Below are 15155 nucleotides of genomic sequence, written 5' to 3'. Positions count from 1 at the left end.
ACTTCCTTCCTCTCAGCTCTGTTGTAAGGTGAATTAAAGACCTCCCACACTGTATACCAACATGTTCTGTGTAAGCACTGCTCAGCAACAACTATAACATCCATATGCTATTACCAGCCAAAACCATGACACCCGTGGCTGTGGATGGAGTACACTTCTGGCTGCTTGTGGCATGATGAAAGGCAAAAGGCTGTTTGATGTAAGATGGCAGCACTCGAAAAGATCTGAAAGATTTGACTGTCTGTCTGAACTGCTTGTTTTAGCAGCAGCATGTGAGACAGAAAGAGTTTCTGGCTGTTAGGTGTTACAGTATTTGTGCAAGCATCTAGCTTCAGTGGGCACCAGATACCAAAATCTTCATGCAGTTTCTCTGGTAAGGTGTCTACAGTATTTACCACCAGCTCTAAATGAACATCACACAGATTTACCCTAATTTTAGTACCACTGCCATACATGGTGTGCATATGGCAGTGCTATGGGCTCAGATATGGCAGATGTGGCTTTGTGGCTCTTCTCTATGGATGTGATCGCGTGGCACGTGGCTGGGTGGTAATACAACACTGTGCTACCAGTGAGGTACACGAGGTGTTCTGGGAGGAAAGAGACTGCAGAGCACCTTAGAACTCTGTAGGTCTGCAGACTGTTGGAAGTGTTTGTTTCCCTTAAGAGGGTAAAAATGTTGTATTGTCCTTGTGTATTGACACCTGTCACTGGGGCTTCTTATTTACAGTTTTGGTTTAGGTGGGCAATGTGTTTGGAATCTTTAGGAAACTAAAAGGAAAATACTCTGGCAGGTTTCTTTCAGCGATTTTTTTCTGATGTGGACCATTGGCTCTGTGTGTGTGACTTGGTCTACCTCTCCTTAGAGCTGACTTCCAGCAGTGCTGTTCTGCTGCCAGATGGCAAAATGAAATGAGAACAGAATGGTTAAGTTCTGACTGATATAGTCACTTCATGCCAATTTGGTTTTGAACTTTTCCTTTGGAACTAAAATTTGGAAATAAATGGAAAGAAGCAAGAGAAGAAGCACACAAGGAAAGGAAAGGAGTTTGTTTTCTTTGTTCCTTTTTTTTTTTTTTTTTTAAACTATAAATTTACTTAATCTGGCACAGCTGTAAACAGTGTATCAAATTATTACCTATGCACAGATAGGGTGAGCATTGAATTAAATGAAGACTAAACATCCAGGGCACCAGTAGTTGAAAAATTCCTGTATATATCAGTCGAAACTGAAATGGAAAAAAAAAAAAACTGGCTAAAGCAAGCAATTTAAAATCCATTTTAAATTCATATACTGTGGCTATAAAATGACCCAGAAAACTGTATTTCTTTATATGCTTGCTTTATCTCATTTAAGTAAGTTTGTTCTTTACTCCCAATTACTCTTTATTATTAATCAACCAAGCTTTATTTTCTTTCATTGCAGGAACACCTCAGAAGTACCTCCTTGACCCTTGTATAGCCTTGCCTTCCAGCAGTACAGTGCAGGTGGGTCAATTATGGCATAAACCACAATGGCATACGGATGAATTTAGTTAAGGTATCGAGACTAGGGCTTGGGGAAATTTGATGCAGACTTAGAAAAACACTTTATGATGTAAAACAAGGGTGGTGATGCTACTTTTCTTAACCTTCACTTAACTTGCAGCTGCTGTGAAGCACACTTGGATGAAATAAGCAATCAGAGTTCTTCCTTAAAAGTCTGAGGTTTCAATGTACTTTGCACCAAAAGGTACAATGAAAAAGGTCATGGAATTTCAGCTTGCTTTTCAGCAAAAGCTACGCAGAATTTTTGTTGTTGGATCCTCTCGGCCAATGCCTGGATGAACTGAGTTCATTAAGAAACCTTTAACTAACTCATCTGAACTGACAAATCAAATATCTTTCTTGCCAAGTCCTTGTGAAATATCAGAAAGGCTGTACCATATGACTGGTTAGCTTCTTGTTTATATCTTGTTTTGTTGGATTATTTGAGCTATTGAAAACTAACCGGAGACGGTGTACTGTGCCACTGCAGATCACTCTGTAATTTTTGCCTTAGCACTAGCTACATGGAGACTCATCTGAAATTTGTAAGGCAGCAGCACATAACCAGATTTTGTTGTTATTGCTATTGTTATGTAATTGTTATTGACAATTTTTTGTAGAAAAGCCATGTTTTTCACAGCTCTCGAGTGTGGAAAATAAATCATAGCAGATTCCTTCTCTTCTACTATTCCACATGAGCTTTAGCCAAAGCACGTAGGACTCCCATCACATTTGAGAGAGCACATGTTTGACATAACCACTTCCAAAAGGGATGATATGTATGGTTAATGATGATGTCTAGAGAAGGAGCTGAGCCACCATTCCCTCTTAGAGGAGGTGAGAACTGCAACAGAAGTGTCTTTTTCTTGCGGTCATTTACCCAGTGGCGTCTTGCATGAAACAGAGTGGTGAGGAACTGAAAGAGCTTGTTGTATCCTGTAGCTTTGGGGTAGAGTGAGAGAATCAAGACCCAAATTATGATAGCTGCCACAGAAGAGAACAGGTCAATCAGTGTAAGGAATTAAATGAAACTGAAATATAATTATAAATCTCACTTCAGCATGAAACATGCTTGCTTTAACTGTGTGAACACTGGCTTTGATTCATTCATAAATTCATATTTTTTCTTACCTTCCAAGCCACTGCTGCTAGTGTCTCACCAGAAGATCCTTGTTTGTCCATCTCCTAATCCAGTGAGTTCATGCAAGTTCTTGTCCCTCATGGGATGCAGGTCATGCACTATCGGGCTGTGACAGCTGGCCAGTCCCAGTCAGAGCATTTCGTAACAGTCCCACCACAATTTGCAGAAAACTCATGCTTTCGCTCCCAAGTTCTCCATTTCCCTCTATCACCATGCAGTTGGCATAACCCCTTAGGAAATGACTTGGGGTCATCAGCCAAGGGAGCTAATCGAGCTCCCTGACACCTATGTCTCTGTCTTTGTACCCAGTGATCCCGCTGTTTACTCACTGCTTACCTTCTGCAAAGAAAGAAAGGTCTCTTGCCACTCCACACCACTCTACACCACTCTGAGCTCTCTGCACTTTTCTTTGATGGGTTCTATATTAAACACGCTTCTTTCTTTTCCTTCCAGTTCTTTCCACAGTCCTTCTTTCTCAAGTTATTCTCCGTTTTCATGCCTACTATTTAAAGTTGGGAAATGTGATTTGCGCTTTTACTGTATTTGCTCTATTTTGTCATGGTTAGGATAAATCCCATCTGATGGATACAAACACCTGAAAAAAATGAAGTGAAAATCCCTGTGGTTTCTGCAGTATCCTCCAATCAAAAACTGAAGATTTCCAAAGAAGTAGAAACTATGTAAATCCATCTAAGGGATCTCGTACAGAAGTTTAGGCGGATGAGGATAATTGCTGGTACTGTGATCTTCTATAGACATCTGCATTGTATCACACTGTGGGCTACTTGTGAAGAGATTGTAATATCCCAGCTTTCTAACAATTGATGGGAAGATGATGTCAGCACAGTACAGGACAGCCTTCCTGCTACAACCGTCCTGTACAGGCTATGCAATTTGATGGCATCACTTTTTAGTGCTATATAGTTTCCCTGGTTTCCTCTCTTGTCTTCACAACTCCCTCTGCAATGTCTGTCTCTGACAGGACTGAAAATGTACTGAAGGCACTTATTATAGTACCTAGTGTTCATAACAGTTACTTTTTTTCTTCATGATTTAAATGCGTGATATTTCATCTGTTTTCTATATTGTAGTAGTTAACTGATATCTGAAAGTGTAACAGAAGGTTTTGCTACTTAATGATTGCTGAGCTTCTCTGAGATTTTATTTTGTCCATTGCTGAATTTGTCCATCAACATCTTTCTTATTGATATGCACTGTTTTCAAACCATGCACACTTGACAGCTCTCTGTCCCAGTTCCTGACTTGCTGCCTGGCTTGGAGAAGGGCCTCTTCTCATTTCATGCTGACTATAATTTAGAGCTAAATTTTGTTCAAAGATGATCAGCAACAGGAACAACAGAGTGATTTACTGCTGAGGTCACTGTACAGATCACACAACAGGTGATAAGGCTTCCTTGCCCTTTCAGAGACAAGCAAGGACGTAGCAATCTGTTATATGTTCTAAATGATTGAAGAGCACAAGTCACGTCACTGGCTTGGTCCTGAGTCAATTGAGTTGTGCTTTGGGTCCTGTGAGTTCAGAAACCTTATGTGCTGGCTGGTCAAATGGCATTTCTGAAGTCACCTGAAAAATAATGATGAGGTTTGTTACTTATCTTGAGTCCTACCAGCACAGCATGTTACAAGTAGGCATGTTTTGTAAATTGTTGAATGCTGAATGTATCGTTGAATCTTATTACCTCTGGTGATGGCAAAGCCTTTGTATTGTAAGACAGAAGTTGACAGTGTGATTTTCTGCAAGGAACTAAAAAGAATCCTGCCTGAAAATGATAAGATTTTAACAGCAGAGATGTAATTCACAGCAAAATAGACATGATGCATTTCACAGGCTAATCTGCAAAATGAGAACGTTCAATTAAGTAATACATTTTAATGTACGGACACGGGAGCCTGAGGATGGGTGCACAACATCATGACAACAGTCAAGTCAGATCAGGATCCTGTCTAACACTGGCTGAAAATGAGGTCCCAAAGGTAGCAGCAATGCAGCCACGGAGGAATTGCTTTTTGATTGCTCTCCAGCATCCAGAGATTCCTGGGCATTTTTGAGCACCCTCAATGGATTTTTCTGACATGACTTTGCCTGATTACTTTTGAACACATAAACTTAGTATCTACATCCTGGCTAACAGTGCTCTGCAGCTCATGATTTGTAAAGAACTGTGTCCCTTTCCCTGTATAAATGATGCCAGTTGCTGTTTTAGCATTTTCTGACACCATGAGATGGGCATAAAGCTGTGGGAAGTTGTCTAGAGGGCAGCTGTTGCTCAGGCAATGCTGGCTGTTGGTTGGTGGTGACATGTGGAATCAAACACTATAACCAGAGTAACCATAAAGCAGGCATGTTTACTCAGTGCTGTGCACTCATGCTGGATGAAGGGGGGGGTATTCCCTCCGAGCCTGTATACCAGATGGCAAGAAAAGCACATACTTAAAGAACAAGCTGCTTACATATGCATTAGATGTCTAAGAAAAGGTTGGGTTATTACAGTGAGTCCCCAGAATGACTGGCATTTTTCCCCACCCCGATTCTTAGATCTTTTACACATGCGTGGTATCTCTCAGTGGTTGTCTGGTGGTCTTTTCTGATGAAGGATGTCTCTTAGCTGTGTACTCTCTGACCCAGGTCAAGTTGGAGGATGCTGACAGCTCTAGCTTGTTGTCTTATTGGCTACAACTCTGTCCACCAATATGCTGCTTCTTCATTAATATATGGCTTCACTGTCTGAGCCTGCTACCTTGCACTGCAGAGATGGGATAGCTAACAGTGTTATTTGGAGAAACAGGAGACTCGCTGTCTGTACTAATTGTCTAAGTCTGCAGAAAAGCATCTATTATTGGCAGCTAAAACCTGCCTTAGAAAGGTCAGATCTGTAGCTGCTGATACAGTACCCCATGAAGGCACATAACTTTTAACCTAACTTATTTTCCTTAATTCAGCGGAGATCTTGCGTTGCTGACAACTGTGGGTTGGCAGGCAGTTCTATTATCACTGCACATCGATCAGCAGGTGAAAAGTAATTGCACTGTGCCTACATATAGTTTCCATTTTCCTCTTCTGTCTTGGTAAATAGTTTTGATCTCAACCCACAAGTCCTATTCAGTTTCCAGTCCTCTCCCTCATCCCACCTGGGGGGAGGGAGCAAACATCTGTGTGCTGTTCAGCTACCTGATAGGTTAAATGATGCTTGGCTTTTTGTATTTTCTTGGGCCTCCTACTTAGTACATAGACCCCTTAATATCCAGCCTGCAGCAGAGGAAAAAATAACGAGCAAAAAAGTTGGCATAGTTTTCTCTTTCCTGAGCTTGATCTGCCAGAAAGCAAAGGAATGCTTTCCAGAGGTGCTGGCAAACTTGTAGATTCACCTTCAGTACAGTCTCTTGCTTTTGTGTGTCCCTGCTGCCACAAAAGGGGACTGCCACAAAAGTAGTCAGAGCAGGAGCTGCTGCAACACAATCCTGATGCATGTCTCTTTCCTCACTAAAGCACATCAAATACACAGTTGTGTCTCAGCATTTGAATCTCAGAAACTGGATCTTTTTTCAAGTTTTTTGTGGTATGTATGGAATTGTTAATCTGTGAAAAAAATGATCTTCATTCCTGTGAAGTCCATCACATTTCCCATGTTATGCTTGGATGAATATATTCTGAAGTTGTAAATGTTTGTATCTGAATAGTTTCCTTTGTTGGACAAGATTTTGAAAGCTGGATCCTGAAGATTTACTGAAAAAAAAAAACCATGAAAATTGAGGAAGAAGAGTGGGAAGTGTAGCATTTCATGTAAGTTATTCAGTTATATTAACTAATAATTATTAATAAAACCATTAATTCTGTCATTCCCTGATCAGAATGCCATTAACTTTCATGGATCTTCACATCTTTGGGAAGTTTCTTGAAACATCACGCTTTGAAGAAGACAACAGGAACTACAGAGCTCTGTCCTTTTTGGATAACTTGTGAAATCCTCATGCAAATGCTAAGGACAGTATAGAGTGCCTAAAATAGATCGTGACAAATGCAGTTAACTTCTCAAAAATCTGCATGCTTGGCCTCAGAACAATGTCATTATATCATTCTGGAAGTGAAGGAGAAATACCTAAGAAAGAATTGCAATGATTCCCTTTTCACATTCACAGCTACTTCACTGCGCACACCTGTTGGAGGGGTTGGCAGGAGTCACCCTACGCATAAGGACAACAGCAAGAGTTCAAGCATACATTCAGCAGATGGGTTCTAGTATTTCTGCATTTTGAGATCATTCGGCAGCATTAGATCACTATTAGTACCACATGAATGATTACCCAAAGGAACACAAGCTGTACGTGTAAAAAAGTCAGAGTAAACAATGAGTTCATCCCTAGTTTGCTCATTCTAATCTTGAGCAGATTAATATGTAATCTGCTGCCTCAGCAGGAACAGGGAGGTGATAGTGGCTGTTTTAATCCACATGCTTTTGTTCTACAGCTTATAAATAACCACAGGTTTGCAGGTCCCAGTTCAGACTCTTCTGACACTTGACAGCCCTTCCTCAGCCTACCATGGAGTTCTTGGGATGGCCCACAGTCCTCTTGCTGGTCTGCATCTCATGCCTTCTCATTGCTGCATGGAGAAGTACATCACGAAGAGGGAAGGAGCCTCCTGGTCCCACACCAATTCCCATAATTGGAAACGTTTTTCAGCTGAACCCATGGAACTTGATGGGAAGCTTCAAGGAGGTAAGATGTCTCTTTCTTTCCTGTGTTTCCTGTACAGCAAAGCCCAGCCCAGCCCAGCCTCAGCTTAATTCACAGCTTCTGCATGTTTGCTTTTGATGTATTATGCTGCCTATTGCAATAACTATACTGATGTTGAGACCTGCGCTGGCCTCACGCCAGCACTGCAGTCAGTATACAGTAGATTTCTAGACAAGATACTAATGCTTTCACCATATCCACCGCAACCCCTTTGTGCCCATCTCTTCATTGCTCTGGCAAAAGAGCCCAGCCCTGATTTGTGGTGGACCTTGCTCTATTTTCTTGTCTCAGCTCCCTGGCAAGTAGGTATAATCTCTTGGGTAGGGCCAAACAAGGGAATTTGAAGGGGAATGGTGCCATCTGTTCCCTCCCATGGATATTATCATACATCTGTTAAAAAAAAAAAAAAAAAAAAAAAAAGCCTGTGCTGCACTGCCTGTGAGAGAATAGGTGGAGTAAGTTTGGCTGTGGAGCCTGTTCCTGAGGGTACTATGATGGGATAGTGGTAGATGGATGGGAAAGTGCTAAGGAATGAATAGCTTTCCAGAGATCTTATTCACCAGGTGATGACCTGCAAACTTAATTTTACATGATTAACATTTGGATGTGGTGTTCCTTGTGTTTTTCCTTCCTACAGCTCAGCAAAAAGTATGGCCCTATCTTCACAATACATTTAGGACCCAAAAAGGTTGTAGTGCTCTATGGCTACGACGTTGTGAAAGAAGCCCTAATCGACAACGGAGAAGCCTTCAGTGGCAGAGGAATACTGCCTCTGATTGAAAAACTCTTCAAAGGCACAGGTACGTCCAGGTAACACTGCCATACAGAACTGACCATGTCATTGGCACAGGAATCCACCTGTGAGGGTAGTGGAGGAGTGACTGGTGGACTTCAAGTAATTGTGGTAGATATTTATTCCAGAAGCGGGTGGGGGGGAGAAAATTTACTTCCTCGTGGAGTCTTCATTGTTTTTCTTTCTTATGACAGGCATTGTTACCAGCAATGGGGAGACCTGGAGGCAACTGCGAAGATTTGCCCTCACCACCCTGCGTGATTTTGGAATGGGGAAGAAGGGCATTGAGGAACGAATCCAGGAGGAAGCTCGTTTTCTGGTGGAGAGGATCAGGAACACACATGGTAGGACGCTGATGTACATCTACTGGAAAACCTCGTATATCTGCAATGAGACTGTAAGAAAATTCAGTCTGGGTTCACAGATAAAAAACCCTGCTATGGATCTGAGAAAACAGGCTCGTCTGTATTGCTCTTTTCATATCACTGATTCTGCAGTGTATATGCCTCACTGTACAGCTGGCAAGGAGTCATGAGCAAGGCAGGGAAGGGCTGGCTCCAGAACTGCATGGAAGAGGCTGATCCTTAACGTTACCATTAATTGTTCTCTCTTTTTTTCCTTCAGGATTTTATACATTTCCATCTTGATGATTCTTATCTTCCATACTTGAGATATACCTTACTGCAGTCTCCAGGTTCAACTTTCCTTCTTTCATGGATCTCACTTTTTCCTCACACTTCCATAGTTATTTCCTTAGAATACTCTGTAGCCATGCTGTCAAAACTCTACTTTTGATCACAGGTATCTGAAGTTTCTTTGGGTTTTGGTGGCATTCCCCAGGCAGTCTCTAATACACAGTCTGTCCTGCTACAAGGCATGTGTCAGATGAAGGGGAAGTCACTCAGATTAGCGTTGCAGAAAGAACAGTACAAAACATGGACTTAAAGAATTCAAAGAGGAAAATCAGTTATTAACAAGTAGAGAATAACCAGTTGGATAAACCTCTCATTATCTTCTTAAAGGTCTGCACAAATCTGGGTCTCAGGTGAATGCAAAACTTCCTTGAAGCTATAAGGGGAGGAGATGATGACTAAAGTACTGAAAACAAGTTACTTCTTTTGTTGTTGTTGCAGAGAAACCTTTCAACCCTGGTAAGTTCATAATCCATGCTGTTTCCAACATCATCTGCTCCATTGTATTTGGGGATCGGTTTGACTATGAGGACGAGAAATTTCTGGCTTTAATTGAGATGCTGGAAGAAAACAACAAGTACCAGAACAAAATACAAACACAGGTTTGTGCAATTTCATTTCATTAATAAAGTGTAATAATGGTTTAGGTTGTTAAAATTATATTCATTCATGTTACTCATTTATCACTGGTATGCTATTTCATTTTATGGAAGCCTTATTGTATGTCCAAAGCAGAACAGAATTGCTACAGCAGTTCAAGTAAAGTTACTCCTTCAGCATAGTGAAACCATGATGCAAGGGAGAGTTAACTACTTCTCATAGTAACAGAGAAGGGAAAAATTGATTGCAAGCACATTAACTAAAATAGGCATTTCCCTCCTTTTATTATCACAGCTCTACAATTTCTTCCCAACCATCTTAAGTTCTTTACCTGGACCTCATCGTAAGCTAATAGAAAACACTGACAAAGTTGATGACTTCATTACTGAAATTGTAAGAGCACACCAGGAATCTTTTGATCCCAGCTGCCCTCGAGATTTTATTGATGCTTTTATCAACAAAATGCAACAGGTAATGTAAGAGTAAGTGAGAGCTCTCTGGATGATAGGAAAGCCACCATTTGAATCCTTACATCGTCTCCCAGTTGTAGCAGCACACTGGGCTTCTGCAAATACAGAGGGAAATTTCTTTTCATAGCACCTTCATTTCTCTCCCCTCCGTTTTCCTCTGAAAGATTTGTAAGCACAGCGCTAACAATGGCACACAGCACTAGCCAGAGCTGGGAAAGCTGTTAACCAACCTCACCAATGTAATTCCATATGCTTCCCACATGATCTCAAATGTCATATAAGAACTGTTATCCCTGATGTTCTGGGGAGGGTGTATTTTTGAAGAGACATTAGGTGAATCTAAAAACATACATAGGCATAGGCACAAGGCGTCCTTTGTAGAAAAACTTCTTATCGTTCTCACTCAAACAATCCTGCCAAATTTTCCTCCAGGAGAAAGGGAACTCTTATTTCACTGTTGAGTCCTTGACCAGAACCACACTTGACTTGTTCCTTGCGGGAACAGGGACAACCAGCACCACACTGAGATACGGACTTCTGATTCTCCAGAGATACCCAGAGATTGAAGGTAAGAGGAAAGGGAATATTCACTTGAAGATATATTATAGGCCATGGGCTCAAAGTGGACAGTTTGTGTCACTACCTCTGGTGACAACAGTCCCTAATAGCAGAGATGTCCATCAGTCTTAGCTCTACTTCCAGGAGAGAGCCATCAGTACCAAGTATGTTTGTTCATCTGCTTTTGGGAGGGTGAAAAGCAAGCTTTGCTGCAACTGTGAAGAAAGGCTTTGGGAAACATCCATTCAATTTACTTATTCCCAAACAGAGAAAATTCACAAGGAGATTGACCGTGTGGTTGGCCGAGACCGAAGCCCCTGCATGGCAGACAGGAGCCAGTTGCCATACACAGATGCTGTGGTCCATGAAATCCAGAGATTCATTGATTTCCTTCCTCTTAACGTTCCACATGCTGTGACCAAGGACACCAAGCTCAGAGACTATTTCATACCCAAGGTCTGTTGCCGGGAACATCCACAATCTTTTGCTGTGCTATATTAATTATGCTTTACTTAAGTTTCAAACACACTGGAATGCAATACTGAATCAGAATAATTTGATTTCAGAGAGGGAGTGGTCCTTTTCAGGTGATGGTATGCATTAAGTTGTACAATGTTGTAGCCTTCCTTTTACGAAGGAGCCTTTTCCTACTTTTTATTTGCAATACAAATAATTATTACTGAATGAATTGCAACTATGGAAAAAAGCAGCTAGTTAGCTTCTAGATATGAATGTATGCCATTGGTCTCAGAAAAAAGTTTCTCAAAGCCTTCTAAATGTGCCCCAAGTCTGCACCTCTCACCATTTTTGCAGTTCTACCAGCTTTTCTCGTGACATTTTAACACTATTAGTTTTGACAGACAGGGGAACTCACTAGGACCACATAGCAGCAGTCACCAAAGCAGGGCTTTGCATGTATTCAGCTCTGGGAACTGCTCAACGGGGCTTTACTTTGGCATGTCTCCACTTTAACTTTCTTCTCTCTGTGCTTACTCAGGACACCATGATATTCCCTTTGCTGTCTCCCATCCTGCAAGACTGCAAGGAATTTCCTAATCCAGAAAAATTTGATCCAGGACATTTCCTGAATGCAAATGGTACCTTCAGAAAGAGTGATTACTTCATGCCATTTTCTACAGGTAAAGAGCTCTTCCCATGCCAGGACCCAGACTATCCTCTCCTAGAACATCTTCAGAGATTTCAGTCGCTCTGTCATCACTGTCTGAACAGTGATGTCTGGAGATCTACTGGTCACTTCTGGGCAGCTCTACCCCATATACTGCACTTTCAGTTTACCTCCTTTTCTTAACAAGTACCAGAGCTCCTCTGATGCATCCTCCAAGAAAAGATGCATGAATGGGACATGTAGCCATGCCACTTCTCCCTCCTAGCTAGCCATAAAACAGCAATAGAACAGGAAAAATGGAAGCCTTCAAATTGCATTGACCGACCCAGTACTCTCACACTGTTCTGAATGCTGAGACCTTAGTTTAATTCAATTCACTTCCCCAGAAGGATGCAGTGCTGCATGCCCATTCTGAGAAGTTGGAACTTTCATGGCACAGGGGTTAAAATAAGTTACAAGCAAAAGTATTCTACCATCATCATCTCCTTTTTTTCTCATTCTTTCCTTGCAGGAAAACGCATCTGTGCAGGAGAAGGTCTGGCCCGGATGGAGATATTCTTATTTTTAACATCCATCCTGCAGAACTTTACTCTGAAGCCTGTTGTAGATCGCAAGGATGTTGACATTTCTCCCATAGTCACCTCTCTGGCAAATATGCCCCGACCTTATGAGGTCTCATTTATTCCACGTTAGACAAGTGAAGACAGCTGGCACCTCCCACATTAGAGCTCTTCTTGAATTACTGTCATTGCCCACCCTGGTGAGACTGAGACACTCAGATAATTTCCTAAATTCTTTCCAGACAGAAGATTTATGCTTTTCTATGTGATCCTAGAAGGACATCTCCAGCAGAAAACAATTCTCCACAATGCTTAGACTCCCACACACTCTCCAAAATATGTACATATCTTGACTATTTCTTTTCACTCATTTGTAAGAAATGCATTATGGCTTTAAGACACAATCTGGAAAACCTCCTGTCTCACTAACAACATGGGAAATGGCTGGACTGTATTTATTGGGCCTATCAGAATTAAAAGTGCAGTTAAGCACTGCTCACTGAGTGAAAAGGGAGTGAAGTAGTACTGGGATCTCCATGATGCCTTTTTAGAAAATGAATGGCAGCTTGAATCTTCCCATTACTTTATGAAGTACGGGAAAAATCGCTGAAGAAATTTTACAGACTTCAGGTAAAGAGTTTCTATGAGCTAACAAAGACATGTATAGGTGTAGGACTGGCCTTTCTCAGATTGATCACATTCTCTGCAGTATATATTCTCTGTATAGCTTACTGTAATTGCAGTGACAGAGCTGAATCTGCGCTATGTGGAATAATACAGAACTCGAAACGTCACCACAGTGGCATTAATTAATGCCAGGTAAGCAGCTAAATGTTCATTTCTTTCACTGTGTTAATGGTCTTGAAATACCGCGAGTTATTTGTTTGGTGTTGCAAAAAGTTCAAAGCAGAAAATATCACAGACTGACAGAAATACAAATGAAAAAGATACATGAAAATATTATCTAACTTATCAATATTTGCACCCTGGACCAACTGTTAGAAGTCTACTTGTCAGAAAAAAAAAAAAAAATGGGAAGCCTCATTGTGCTTCCTTCAACTTTGCCATGGCTAAGAGGCTTGGGAGGCAACTTGCCTGTTCCAGACACTTTCCTCCATGCTGAGCAGAGAAGAAGGCAGCCTGTGCAAAGCAGCAAAAAACAACCACCACCACCACCCACCAGCTGTAGCTCCCAGAGACTCCACCATCATATGGAGCAGGAATCTGAGATCAGAGAAGCACCAAAGCTGTGCCCTGCAAGTCTCACCTTGCGCCTCACTGTGCTCACTGGTACAAGCAGCAGTGCAATTGTAACCAATGGCTGCTTGTATTTCCTCCGAGTTCACCTGACTGAACACAGAGTGGTATTAGCACTTCCTGAGAGATTAAGGATCAGATGTTCTGTCACCTGCTAAACTGGAAAACATATAAAAAAAAAAAAAAAAACAGGCAATAAAAGTCTATTTCTCCATGCAGCCATACTGTTCTTTTTCTGTGCCTGCTCACACTCAGTGTTATCAAGGCTCTTACTTCTGGTGGGACAGTACATAGAAAATTGCATACTTATTTGCAGAACTGAGGCAGGGCTACATGACTTTCCATGGCAGACTTGACACAAAGTCTTGTCACTTAGCAACACAAAGAGTGGCTTTCAAACTTGATTAATTCATTCTTTACCCTGTTGCTATTAATTCCCAGATACATTTCACAGACATTCTTATGTTCTGTAAGTTTAAGAAGTTTCTAGGGAGCTGGAAAGCATCTATGGAAATGTCAGTCAGTTGGGCAAGCACTAATGAAGGACAGAACCGGCAGGTTTCAAGCTCACTAAAGCTGTCTCTGAGTTTCCTGTCTATGAAACACTCAAGGAAGAAAAAAATAAGAGCCACTTGAGCTGTTTCCCCTGGCAGGGCAGCAGCACTTGTCTGAGCCCCCATTATAAATTAATATGACGTAAATCAGTAAATGGTGGATATATCCCAGCATGACTGAGACACTCCCAAGTTGGGCATTTGAGCATAATGAACACAGAGGCAGAAGCAAAAACTAAAACTGTAGACTCTACTGCTAACAAAAGAGGCTTTAAGGAAAGCAAAGGCACTACACAGTCACTGCTGTAGGCACTTCCTCAGGCAATCCAAGGCAAGGCAAAAGAGAGTCAAGAATCTGAAAGAAACACAGTTTAACTCCTTACAAAAAAAAAGAACAACATACTTGCCTTAAAACCACCATTTCCATCCAAGTGTAAAATGTACAATCAACAAATATACAATTAGCAGAGCAGCATGGCTAGGCTGATACTTTACAGGTTGTATAACTAGAAAGATTACCATTGTGGAAACAGATAATAAAAAAATAAATTAAAAGCTCACCCATGTCCTAGCTGGCAGAAAAAACTCCCAAGGGAGCAATCTCCAGAAAGAGATCCTTCCCCAGTGGCAGTCAGCCCTTAAATGGGGTCTAGGTGAGGTGCAGCCAGGCTCCAACCCTTCTGGTCACACAGCTGAATTGATTTCACCTATGCTCCCAGGCCTGACTCAGTGCTTGCCTCAGGTGATCAATCAGAGGTTCAGGCTGTGATTGAACAGTTCCCATACACCAATAAATGCTCTGGCATGGATTGATCTGGATCTGGATTTGCCTCAGTGTAGGAAATACAGCAGCATCCTAAGCAGTAAACATTGAGAATGGGTATTCAAGTATCTGAAGATTAAGTTGTCAAAACCTAGCCATGAAGTCTGCATTTGACTTATCTAGTTTCTTCAAATATAACTTGTTTGTTGCAGGAACCTCTGCTCCCTACTGCCATATGGCCTTCACCTCTCCATGACAGTGCATACTCAGATACCTGAGATAACAAACACGAAGGCCCTGCATTAGAGGATGGAGGCTTCCACCTTTTTTAGTGTTTGACCTATTAAATAACATTGCAT

At 41.5% G+C, this 15155-nt stretch overlaps 2 protein-coding genes and 1 long non-coding RNA gene across 3 annotated transcripts in view; 1 reads left to right on the top strand and 2 right to left on the bottom strand.

Annotated features, from left to right (window-relative positions):
- Nucleotides 1–3795: 3795 nt before the first annotated feature.
- BLOC1S2 (biogenesis of lysosomal organelles complex 1 subunit 2) overlaps nucleotides 3796–15155 on the bottom strand; it is a 66946-nt gene continuing 55586 nt past the window's right edge. The window contains exon 8 of the transcript XR_016468789.1: nucleotides 3796–4253. The gene's annotated coding sequence lies outside the window, so the exon portion shown is untranslated. The remainder of the gene's footprint in view (nucleotides 4254–15155) is intronic.
- LOC149917048 (cytochrome P450 2H1-like) lies at nucleotides 7148–13417 on the top strand. Its single transcript, XM_090145139.1, has 9 exons — nucleotides 7148–7405; nucleotides 8061–8223; nucleotides 8411–8560; nucleotides 9350–9510; nucleotides 9803–9979; nucleotides 10411–10546; nucleotides 10805–10992; nucleotides 11534–11675; nucleotides 12174–13417. The coding sequence occupies exons 1-9, from the start codon at nucleotides 7229–7231 to the stop codon at nucleotides 12353–12355; spliced, it is 1476 nt and encodes a 491-aa protein (XP_090001265.1). The 5' UTR covers nucleotides 7148–7228; the 3' UTR covers nucleotides 12356–13417.
- On the bottom strand, nucleotides 13359–14446 carry LOC149917047 (uncharacterized). Its single transcript, XR_016468788.1, has 2 exons — nucleotides 14329–14446; nucleotides 13359–13638 (listed from the first exon to the last, which is right to left on the bottom strand). It is a non-coding gene; the product is annotated as an uncharacterized LOC149917047 (long non-coding RNA).

The sequence above is a fragment of the Phasianus colchicus genome, chromosome 8 (genome assembly GCF_987193195.1).
Source record: "Phasianus colchicus chromosome 8, bPhaCol1.hap1.1, whole genome shotgun sequence".
NCBI lineage: Eukaryota > Metazoa > Chordata > Aves > Galliformes > Phasianidae > Phasianus > Phasianus colchicus.
Note: the sequence above shows the minus strand (reverse complement) of the source record. Positions and strands in the feature narration are given on the sequence as shown.